The 12,153-nt window shown below is 43.1% G+C and overlaps 3 protein-coding genes across 3 annotated transcripts; 2 read left to right on the plus strand and 1 right to left on the minus strand.

The window, feature by feature from the left end:
* Nucleotides 1-1,792: 1,792 nt before the first annotated feature.
* Nucleotides 1,793-4,677, plus strand: Bfra_010399 (uncharacterized protein; the record flags this gene model as incomplete). Its single annotated transcript, XM_037340732.1, has 3 exons — nucleotides 1,793-3,046; nucleotides 3,096-3,197; nucleotides 3,244-4,677. The coding sequence occupies 3 exons, from the start codon at nucleotides 1,793-1,795 to the stop codon at nucleotides 4,675-4,677; spliced, it is 2,790 nt and encodes a 929-aa protein (XP_037186375.1).
* Nucleotides 4,678-6,847: 2,170 nt separating this feature from the next.
* Nucleotides 6,848-7,842, plus strand: Bfra_010400 (putative trypsin-like protease protein; the record flags this gene model as incomplete). Its single annotated transcript, XM_037340733.1, has 3 exons — nucleotides 6,848-7,141; nucleotides 7,260-7,459; nucleotides 7,521-7,842. 3 exons carry the CDS (start codon nucleotides 6,848-6,850, stop codon nucleotides 7,840-7,842), a joined length of 816 nt encoding a protein of 271 aa, XP_037186376.1.
* A 336-nt stretch (nucleotides 7,843-8,178) lies between these two features.
* Bfra_010402 (putative choline transporter protein) lies at nucleotides 8,179-10,027 on the minus strand (the record flags this gene model as incomplete). The annotated part of the gene is made up of 6 exons (XM_037340734.1): nucleotides 8,179-8,199; nucleotides 8,257-8,393; nucleotides 8,441-8,478; nucleotides 8,531-8,698; nucleotides 8,755-9,486; nucleotides 9,546-10,027. The coding sequence occupies 6 exons, from the start codon at nucleotides 10,025-10,027 to the stop codon at nucleotides 8,179-8,181; spliced, it is 1,578 nt and encodes a 525-aa protein (XP_037186377.1).
* Nucleotides 10,028-12,153: the final 2,126 nt, after the last annotated feature.

The following is a 12,153-nucleotide window of genomic DNA, read 5'->3' on the forward strand; positions in this document are numbered from 1 at the left end:
ACTATAATATAGAATGACTATACTATATACACTCTACGGTATCATCGTAAGAGTTTCATTCGGCTGTTTCAGAGACTTGTCTTATGAATGATTGGGTTCGTGAATAAGGATTAACAACAAATTGATTGATATAGTAGGTAGATAGGTACCTAGATAGGAATTGTGCGTACGTACATACATAATACATACATACATGGGCGTGCCACAATTTCGGTAGCTAGGGAGAGATCCACCATTCATATACACCCATAGACACAGACAAGACAAGTCAAGCAAGTAGCTTTCCGTACATGAAACCCAAAGTGACGATATGGGGTTGTTCTATACATTCTTCTTTGGTTCTTCGAAGGGGGGAGTGGGTATGATTTATTGTAGGGAGATAGACAGATAGACAGATAGTAATCTGGTATGTAGGTACTTACTACGAGTACCTAGATAGTCTTGAATTAATGCTTACTCGTCGAGTTGTCTATACTCTATTATAGAATGCCAGGTCCTTATTCGTTTCATACTATTACCTGCCGGGCTGGTCGTGATCAAACCTATCTATCCTACTTAGGTAGGTAATAATACGAACCCTAATTAATTAAATATCTTATGTCATGAAGACAACTAATAACAATAACAAGCTATTATAGCGAGTACACTGCCTCCCAATGAGCGATGGAATTAAACATATAACTAAAGGCGACTGAATGAATGAAGTGTTATTGTTCGGATAGGTACTTTGTGAGCTGCAATATCAACGACTCCTTTCTACCGAGTGCACTTCTTCCTAGTATGATGCTATTATAGTAAGTGGTGTATTGAATTCTTCGGAAATTATAATCATCCTAAAGGGAAGAGAGAAAAGAGTCGTAGTATTCTTTGATCTCTTCCGATTTCATCCTTAAAGACAATCTTCATTCTTCATTCTTCATTCTTCATTCTTCATTTATTAGTTTTCTTATTTCATTAATTACTTATCATATTACTCACTATATTTGGAGCAAATAGGCAAGGGCCCCAACGCTAGCAAATTTTAGCTTCGTATAGTCTAGCTTTTATTAACTTTCTTTTGATTTCTTCATCATCAACATTTACTCTTCTCTCCATTTTATTATCATTCTTATTATTATACACTCACTCACTTCATCAACGTTAATCCTTTCTCTTGATCTTCTTGACAAACAAATAACGTTAGATTCACAATGGAAGCTCTCTGATTGATACGATTCACTGTGAGCACCGACCTAATCCCTTTTCTTCTGATTTTCTTGATACGAGAATACGTCTCAGGCTCTCGGCAATTTGTTCATTATATCCGTTTTGCATAATCTTCTGATTAGAAATGCCTGGGTACTAATAATAAGTACGTCTGAATATAGATCGATTATTCCACTCGAGGAACACTTGTTGCAGACTTGCGACATCTTACTTTTCTTCTGAACCCCTATTGACCCTACGTTATGGATGTCTAAAATTCTCACATTGCTCTTCACATAACTATCCAGGTACATTTTCTTTTCTCCTTGATTCACTCCCTTTCGACTCTCAACCAATTAAACGACTCTTTTATACCACAGTCACATGATACTTATAATAATAATTTATAGTGTCACTATTATAAAGTTGACAAAATTCACCTTTCCGCGTTTTACTATTACTATATTAGGCCCGAATAATTTCAGTCTATTCAAAACTACCCTCTCAATAACATAATTCTTGAAGGGTTCGTGGTTACTCCGATCAAATCAATCAATCATTCTTTTTTTTTTTTAAACACGTGGATCCCACGTGTGTGATAGATCAAATGCCTCCAATACGTCTTGACGAGAGTGATGACGACTCTGAGCTTTCGGACATTGATGTAGCTGAGATCGCCAGTGTAGCTCTCTCAGATACCCCAGGATCTATAGTAATTCCAACATCGACAGATTTACCTGAACATGATGCGATGAATAGGGATGGGTCCCCTCTCGAGTCTCAAACCATTGCTGCATCATCGAACCCGGACGAAGATGGTGGAACCATCGATCTTGATACCCGTCCACCACCCGAGGACAAAGGCGATCTAGGAAAGACTGCAAAGGCGGAATCTGAGTCTCCCAAGCAAACTAGATTGCCCATACAAAATTCTGGACGTCGAGGCAAGAAGGCATCCACCGAACAGGAGTCTGGAAATAACCCATCGGAACAACCATCGAACATTTTGAAGAGAAAATCATTTCCAAATGACTCTCCTAAGAATGCTTCTACGAGTCCTACAGCACACAGACAACTTCGTCGTCCAGATCTTGCTACGCCAACGCTAAGGCAACCCTCTATAGCGACCTCTGAGCGTCAGTCCACCCGTCACCACGAACCGCCATCCCTTGCAAAAATCCAAGAAGAAACTGCTCGTTTGCGGGAAGTTTTATTGCATGTGTCAACTGAAGCGACTCAAGAAATATTGAAGGAGCAGTGGAGAAATTTTCTTTTCACGAATGCAAAAGAGTCACACATCACATTCATTCTCCGAGCTGGATTGAAGAATGCCAGTCCTAGTGTTCTTGCACGAATCTATAACGACTCTGGTGTCATGAAAGATACCTTCTTGGAGACTATCACCTCTAAGCAACCCATTGTCGCTAGGGTTTTGAAGAGTGCTTCTGCAAACCAGCTTGCAGATCTCGTACCCAGCAAAGTTCTCGATCAGGCTCTATCTGAACGGTTAAAGAGTGTTCCGGCGAAAACACTCATACGATGGCTGGCTGAGGCTGATAGACTTGGTTACAGTCTTGATGACATTCTGGATGAGAACGATGAGACTGTCGTTCCAAATATGCCGAGTAGGGCGCAAAGTCACGATGATGATGATGATGCTAACGATGATGATGATGACACTGAAATGATAGATGATGGACCAAAGAAAACGGAAGCTCCGTCTTTGGATCCACTTGTTGCTGAACAAGAACGAATCAGCGCCCTGCAAAAGTCTCAAAACGATGCCCAAGCAAATACTCCACGCGAGTTGAGATGTCCCACTTGCACCTATAAGTTCGATACCATCAGAGGCCATAATTTCGTGAGTTTAGAATTGACATGATTCTACTTCAGAGCTAACAGTGACACAGCATCGACAAAAGAATATCTGCACTAGAAGTCAGCCTCCAGGATTAAAGTTCTATTGTGGTAATTGCGCTCAAGGGTTTACCACCAAGCAAGGAATGCTATATGTATGTTTTATCTGTGTGATTTGCGAATCTCGCTGACTTGCCAAAGCATGAAAAGAAGCGTGTTTGTCTTGGGGCAGAAGGAAGTCCAGACGACGAAACCGTTTATCAAGACTACCGAGACATAGTTTCTAATTCACCAAACCCTCAATACGGACAACACCCTGACCACCCACAAACTGCATCATTTGGAAATATCCCTCGTCCACCTCTCCACACTCCAGGATCGCGCTCCAAGCACATCGAAGCGATCATCGCTGCATCTCCCTGGGATGGAGAGGCTCGCCATTCACCATCTGAACTACCACCCGACAAGCGTGCCGCTTTAGAAGATGCTCTGCAGAAAATCGAAGAAAAATATATCGAGGATCAAAGCAAGATCCCGGAGGACTGGACCCCCGAAAGACGAGAGGCACGACTTATCTCTCTCAAGAATGGAAACGCATCCCGCAAATCTCAAATCCGCAAACAATTTGGTGTCACTCTTCGTATGCGCGACAGAGATAAGGAAGCAAAGAAAATACGTGAGGTTTTGGGTTCCAATTCTCCAATGGTGCCTACCGGCATGAACAGAATTGAATATCGTAATTCACCAACGGTTGCTGGCTATCCAGTAAATGCTCAGCAGCAAATCCATCCTAATCAAACACCAGCCGGTATGAGAATGGAGATGGTAGATATGAGGCCTGCTACAGGATTTTCGCCAATCAATGCTCCGCCGCAACATCAGCAAAACCAACAGCATCCTCAGCACCAGCAATATTCGCAAGCAGCACCAGGTCACCACCCAATGCCATATCCAGGTTCTCCTCAAGCTCAAGGTTTCCAACAAAATTTCCCACCTGTACCACAGCTTCTGTCGCAGCAACGACCTGGCCCAGACCATCGGATGAGCCCACTTGGGTATCAAGGAGCTTCGGAACAAGCGTACAGAGGACCAGAAGATCATGCAAACAAAAGACTCAAGCGCAATTCAAGTGCAGGAATGTCGCGAGCAGATGAAGAAAGAAGTAGACATTTTGCACCCGCTGATTCGGCTCCAATGGGTATGAATGAGAGAAGGGCTTCTGGGGGTAGAACTCAGGCTTATAATGGTCCCGGGATTCCCGGCATGGAAAATCAAAGATCGGGTTCTGCAGGAGCAAATGGTGCTATGATGGAGGGTGAGAGTAGACCAAATTCTGCAGGCTCAAGTAGTGTGCGAAAGAGGGTACCTGTTGGGGCGTTGCAGAGGCAATGGGAAGCGTTGAATGGGAAGGGACCGGGTAGGAAAACAGAGCTTGAGAATAGGGCTGGGAATGTATTAATGAGTAGCGTGGGCGGGGGTGAGAGAGCAAATGGACGGATTGAGAATAGAAATGTGGTTGTGGGTGCGAAAGGTAAAGAGCCAATGCATGAGGGAGGTAGAAATGTGGTCGATTTGGTTAGTGATGATAGTTCGAGCGAGCGTGAAGCTGCTGGACCTAGTGGGGGAGGAAAATAGATTTCTGAAGGTGCGGTGAGATTCAGGGAGGTTAGATATTTGTTCGATGGAAGCATGGATTTTCATTTTCATTCGTGGCTACTGGCCTTTTTTTATATACCTACCTTTGTCAAATATGCCACTTTTTTTTTCTCACTTGGAGAGAAAGTTAAGGAACCAGCGAAATAGGGATTTATTGGAATCTACATTACAGAAATGATAGGTGGGGAGTGTCAACAAATGTATTGTATTCTGAATATCTCGATCTGTCTTTCTTTTTGGGGTTTCAAGATAATTTCGATGCGACTTGATGCCGTACGACACGATACGACAAGATATTTAAATAATAACTTGCTTCTTCCAAACTCGTGGCGGTGGAAATCGTAGATTAAGAATAGAAATCAAGATGCTGATTAGTTAGTTAATACGTTACGATGAAATTACTGGATGTCCATTTTTGTGCGATAATGTCGGCGGCGTGATTGGATGGATAATGTAATTGTAGATTTAGTGATTGATTGATTACTTCTTCCACCATGCATTCCAACATTCACACAATCAATCGAGCCTCACCAAGCAGAATACAAGCCTAGGAAATTACGAAAATCAACAACGAAAGAAGCTTGGATGGAGATTTTCGTGGTTGTTTAATTGGTAGGTCGATAGGTCGATATGTATTTCGTGATCTTCAATTTGTGTCTTCATTCTATTATGGATTGTAGATTTGAGGAAGCTGGAAATTGGAAATTGGAAATTGTAAAGGGTGTGATGGGATGGGATGAGATGGGATGAGATGGGAAAGTTTTGATAGTTTTGGGGCAGGAATGTTAAGAAGGATAGCTGGAGCTGGAAAACTCTGTACCCCATCTCTGTGCTTACTACTAAGTAGATACCTATCAAAAATGGCAGCTTACATCTATCTAATCATCCATCTAATCAGATCAGATCATCTCCCCTCATTCTCCATTCTCCATTCCTCATTGTCTATTCTTCATCAATCACAATCACGATCACGATACCCACCCACAATCCAATAACCGCGCCCACACACCACAATCTCACTCCTCACACCAACTCACACGCACATACAACATACCTCCCCAACCTCATCCTAGCACCTATCTAGTACCAACGAGCCTACCTTCCACTGCCGGCGCGCCAAGCGCTTGCCAACCCCGGATAAATGCACGTCGGTAAGTGCTCCTTCCCAAACAGGCAATCGTAGTGAGTTTGGATAATAGCGGGGCCTTGGTATTTCTTGGGGATTTCTTGATGAGTGGTTTTGAGGGACGTCCAAGATTTGTCCAAGAGGTTTGAAGAGCTGGCTAAGAGGTGGCCAAGAGATAAAGAATTTGGGGTTTGGGTGCTGGGTTGGGTTGGGGAGGTGGTATGAGGCTTGGGAGGGGAGATTGTGAAGGGTGAGTGAGAGAGGGAAGGTAGACGGATGGTTTGGTTGGGTTTGTGGACTTTGAGTGGTGGGTTGTGTTGAGGAGGGGGTGAGCAGAGAGGATAGAGGGTAGAGGGTTAAGGTGAGAGGAGAGAGTTGGGGAACGCATGTGATAGTGTGTTTATGGAGGAAGTTGGGATGGAATGTTAGTTGAGATAATGGTAATGGGACATGTTTTCTGGCTGATTGGATGGGAGATAAATCGAGTTGGATTTGTTTGGGTTCTGGGCTGCAGTCTACAGAAGAGAGGGCAGATATGTAAGTATATCTAAGAATAACAAACCAGTCGTTCTGATCCCTTCCTATAGATAACCTTCTTATGAGCATCTTCATCCCCACATCTATCATTCTATAGGCTACAACTTACGCGCTCTTCCCAAGGCTACTTCGGGAGTTGAGTATGGAGATCTGATATATCCCGTCGCCTTCTTCTTTGGGGTGGTACGATGTGGTACTGACTTGAACCACGATATCAATCTCCTCCTCGCCGAGCCAACCCACCCCATGAATTAAGAAGGAGATAAGCTGTCTTCTTCATCTGACACCATGAAGCTATCGAGAACCCCAAAAAAGGAAAGTGATAATTCTCAAATCTTTGGATTTGGGGATCCACAAATCGAACTTCTCATGAATATAAATCTGAAGCCATCACCACATTCTCCGTCTCATCAGCACTTCCAATCCACTCCTCCAACTCCAGTATCCTCCTAACATTGTACGACTCTGTACCACCGCACCTTCGCAATGGCACCAATTCTCAACTTCGCGCTCGCTCTTGCGATGCCCATCCTTTCATTGGCTGCTGCCCTTCCAACCGGAGCTGAGCTTGAAAACCGTGCTACTACTCTCGGAGGAACTCCAGATATTGTCGGAGGAACCACCGCTGCTCTTGGTGAATTCCCCTACATTGTCAGCTTGTCCTACAGTGGCTCTCACTTCTGTGGTGGTGTCTTGCTCAACGCCTACACCGTTCTTACTGCAGCCCATTGCTCTGTCAGCTACTCAGCTTCCTCAGTTAAAGTTCGTGCTGGAACTTTGGTACGTCCTCATCTTTCATCTGTACTTTGTCAAACACGAGATTCAAAAGATCATCTATTCCAATTACTCCAATCCACATTTCGTAATTTTAGGTACATGTAAACTGACTTTTGTATAGACCTGGGCATCCGGCGGAACCCAAGTTGGTGTTAGCAAGGTTGTAGTCCACCCATCCTACAGTTCCTCCACCACCAACAACGACATTGCACTCTGGCATTTGTCGACTGCTCTCCCAGCCAGCTCCACCATCGGCTACGCCAAGTTGCCTGTTCAAGGCTCCGATCCCGTTGTTGGTTCTACCACCACCGTTGCAGGATGGTAAGTGTTTCCAAAGCTTCAGCAAATTTTCTCTGGAGAAAGAGCGCTAACCTGTAAATAGGGGTCTTTTGACTGAGAACGCGTCTACATTGCCATCAACTTTGAGAAAGGTCTCGGTTCCAGTTATCTCCCGTGCTTCCTGCCAAGCTGAGTATGGTACATCTGCCGTTACCACCAACATGTGGTGTGCAGGATATGCTGCAGGTGGCAAGGATTCCTGCTCTGGCGACTCTGGTGGACCAATCATCGATACTGCCACTGGTGTTTTGGAGGGTACTGTCTCCTGGGGTCAAGGTTGTGCTGAGGCTGGTTACGCTGGTGTCTACGCCAGAGTTGGTAACTATGTTACTTACATCAACTCCAACCTCTGGACCAGTTTGTAAATATGGAGAAGATGATAGAGTGGAAGGTTGAGAGTGGGAATATGGGCGGGCAAAAGTTGGTAGCAAGGGGGTAGAATAGGAGTGGGTGGTGGTGCAGCTATAGTATGATGAGTTAGGCGTAGTCTAAGGAATTTTATTGTGCTGTTCCATTTTTACATACTTTTAGTGAAACTCAGCCACCTTGGAATCATGATTGAAGTTTGGATGATGCCAAGAGGCCCTAACAGCACAACTTCTATGTATTAAGAGCCACTGGATATTAGTTCCAATCCTCGTTTACAACAAAGTGTAAATCTCGAGGCTCTTTAAGCATTGAGATCTGCAACCCATCAATATTCAAGAGGAATGATTGTGTAACTATTCATTATTAGCAAGAATGTACAGAATCATAATACTGCCGTGGGAATTTCTCACCAGTGACTCCTCACTCTCATAATCCGTTTGCGACTCTTCGTACAATTTGTATCGATACTGTAATCGACCTCGAGAAATCCAATCAATGCCAATGATACAAGCTAAGATGCAGTAAATGACACTGATGTAATTCATATCTATGATTATAAGCTCGAATCATCATGACGCTATTATGAATACTTACTGGATGCAGTCACCGGGAGATGTATTGGAAATGAGAACCTGCAAGATAGAATGTTAATATATTCCCAATAAGATGACATGAATGACTTACATGATGAGAGCAAATAGAGTCCAAATGATTGTCACTAGATTGGCAAAATAGCCAAACTTACCAAGCCAAAAGGGTCCATGTGAGATTTTATCGCGACCCTTATGAAGCAAGCATAGAAGAGGGATGCTGTAAGATATATACGGGAGGACAATACAACCAATGATCATGCTGTGGAACGTGTTAGAACTGAGTACTAATTATGCACGGGATCGTGTAGAACTCGCCTATTGAAAGCAGTTGTTGATACTAAATATAGACATCCAAGTATAGCAACGACTGTTGCGCTCATGGCGTGTGCTCGAAACGGGACATCTAAAGTAGTATTGATCTTGGCTAGAGATCGGTGAAATGGAACACCTCCATCTCGAGCAAAAGTCCAGCAAAGTCGGGATTGCAAAGTATGGCATGCAACCAGACAACCAATTCCAGTTGCCATAATAAGAGACTCGAGGAAAATTGCAGCGGATCGATTTCCGACTGACTGATAGAACAATTCCAGAATCGGTACTTTTGTAAGAGTTCCGACAACAGCATCAAAGTTATTGAGACTGAAGAACATCGCAATAACGAAGAACCACGCAGTCGTAAATCCAATCGCAATGGTAGCCATGATCGAGATTGGAATTACTACCTCTGGTTGATGAGCTTCTTCTGCTAGGTGTACAGCGCTATCAAGGCAAGAAAATGCCCAATTGGCGTTTACAAGACCGACAATGAAAGCAATGCCATTGTTTGACCAGCCCGTATTGTTAATGAAGGTTGCGAAGACGAATTTAATGTCTTGATGCGTTGGGGCTTGTGATGGCACACAAAAAATAATAATTCCAAAGGAAATTAAAGACATATAAAGAGTAATGGTTCCAAGTGTCGGTAAAATTCTACCGTAACAATTGAATAGAAAGGTTAGTAGATTGACTACTTGGTATGCAATAAAAATGTGCAATTCATGGATGATACTAACAATGAGTTAGTCTATGACTGTAACCTGAAGATAAACTGTACTTGGAGAACTCACAAATCCGGGTGATTCAATTGCCAACATCCAACTGCTGCTGACGCAACTGCCAATGATACACTGGCTGACGCAAATAGGGACCCAGCCCATGCACAGTATCCAGTCACAAATGACAAAAGTCTAGCATATTTCCTAGGAGCCAGTTCCATAACCCAAAAATGTTGTCCTGCAGCATTTGGCATTGCACTTGCCAATTCTGATAACGAACATCCTACAAAAACACTCACGAATGCAACAAGGGGTATTCCATACACAAACAGGGCAGGGCCACCAGAATCTATGCCTGTGATTAAAGCGCTCGAAATTCCAAACCATGAGTTTGTGAGAGAGAACCCCTCTCCCAGTATTGACCAGAGAGTGAATTTACGGCGCATATCCTGATTTTCACCATCGTCTTGATTCGTTGTTGCGTTGGGGACAATGTCCGACTCGTAGATGGTGACACTGGTCGACGAGATGTCGTCAATCTTTGGGATATTCATAGTCTCGTTTTGGAATCCAGTGTTCGCCCGACAGGTATCAGGGTTTGTGTGGGAAGTGATGTCACGAGGCTTTACAATAGTGAGTCCTCTTAGGGCGGCTGTCACCAACCAAAGTTCTCTGAGAGAGCGGTATCGCGTGTGTAATCCCAAGACCGATAATCTCCGAGAAATAGAGTTTTTGAAAGAGCTCTAATTGGCATCTAATTAGCATCCCTTGGATGTGAGCTTGCCGACAAATGTTGGGTCCAGAGAGAGAAACCCTTTATACTCCAGAGAGGATTTGACATTTATTCTGACTGGATTGTATGCAATGTCCTATTGTGGCAGTTTGTTCCATTAATCACCCACTCTTGACTGGAAGATGAGTGTGAAGATGCGCCAAAGATAAGAAGTTGAAACCACAAAACCTTATCAATATCATTGCTTCAACATGGAACTACATAATACTAGGGGTAGGGGGTCGTAGAGTTAAAGTTTGCACATGTAGGGATAAGACACAGAGCAACACGACAAGAACGTTTCAACCAAACTTTGTTCATATTGAGGTTGTCCGTGTGTTCCCCATTGGCCGGAGAATTAAAATATGCACGTGAAACATTTTAGCTAGTGTCATTCCTCACATGTCAGCCCCATGTCAATTTACCTAGTGTGTTCTGGTCATAATTCATCCTGGGATAAATAAGACATATTATATCCACGAGCAACCTGTCGATAAAGATGTCGGAATGATTGCGGAAGAAAGGAAGCCTCTAGGGAGTCCAACGATAACGTAGTATCGCAAGAAAGAAAATCGAACGACAGCCAACGACACATGATATCGATTCTGTCAGCTGAACCTGTCAGATTCGAAGCTCATGAAGAGTGAATCCGAGACTGTATCATATAAAAACCACGTTTTCGAAGGATTGGTGAGAAGAGATTCTGATATCAGATTGTCAACGAAGAAGTCGATATTCTCGATTAATTACTAATTCTTGTCTGGTTGCAACAAATGTGTCCTGTGATCACCGGTGAAACTGTCAGTGTGAAGCGAAGCTTTTCCGGATGCCTCGGGGAGTGAGTACAAGACCCAAGGAGCGGGATCACAGAACTAAGGTCCTCCCTCGACATGGAGTTCTTTCTTTTGAGAGGGAGCAATATGAATAAAAGTGTAGGAAAACCAGTTTTCACGATAAAAATAGAGAACTGGATTTCTTGGGCGCTTAATTGATTAAGAATACATGATGAATGAGAATAATTCTGTCAGATTCTTGAAGATATCAAAATAATTAGTACTTTAGAGGGCGTGTATTTAGACGCGTCTGCATGATCACTTTTTGTGTAGAAGGTGTGTTCTTAGTAAGAAAAAGACTAACATTATTACTATCCAAAGCGAACGTCGCTCCTCTGTTTGATTTTTGACACTTGTCTACACATGCAATGAGTAAGTGATAGAAAGCGTGCTAAAAGCATGAGGTGTATTAGGTAATCAGAATGATTGATATAGTCAACTCCATTGTACATAGCTTTCAAGAAGATACGCATTACACTTTACCTCAATTGACAGTCTATTCTTCACGTCCTTTCTGTGATAGAGTACGTGATACATACTGCACTAACCAACTCAGATCATCCATCCATCATTAATTTCAAGTATCAAAATTACAGGAAAGAGTGACTGACTTACTGCGATTGAAACATGCAAAAACAAACGACAAAACGACACCTGAGTGATTCGAACACTCGCTCCCGAAGGAAATGCCTGACTTTGTATTGATACAATAGCAGGGCATCGCGTTAACCACTCCGCCAAAGTGCCAACTTTAATGACGAAGGCAGTAGCATCAAATTATATATACCACATTATACCCCTGGAAATGAGTGCATTGGTGGGGCTGTGGGGTAGGTAACATCCACATATGTTTCTGATACCTCAGCCAATGTCAAATGAATGATTTCAAGAGACGTACTTATTAGTATTGGTGAAAAAGAAATTGAACATTCCAAAGTTTTGATTCTCTTTAGCTGAAACCTGCATGACCAACAATTGACGAAGGGCTATGTTTCGACGGCAGGATCCTTACATCATTGCTCCACATTTGCCACAACGAAGAAGAGTTCACAAGCAACATCACCAGTCTGGAACT

Source organism: Botrytis fragariae (assembly GCF_013461495.1).
Source record: "Botrytis fragariae strain BVB16 chromosome Unknown tig00000797, whole genome shotgun sequence".
Classification (NCBI taxonomy): Eukaryota; Fungi; Ascomycota; class Leotiomycetes; order Helotiales; family Sclerotiniaceae; genus Botrytis; species Botrytis fragariae.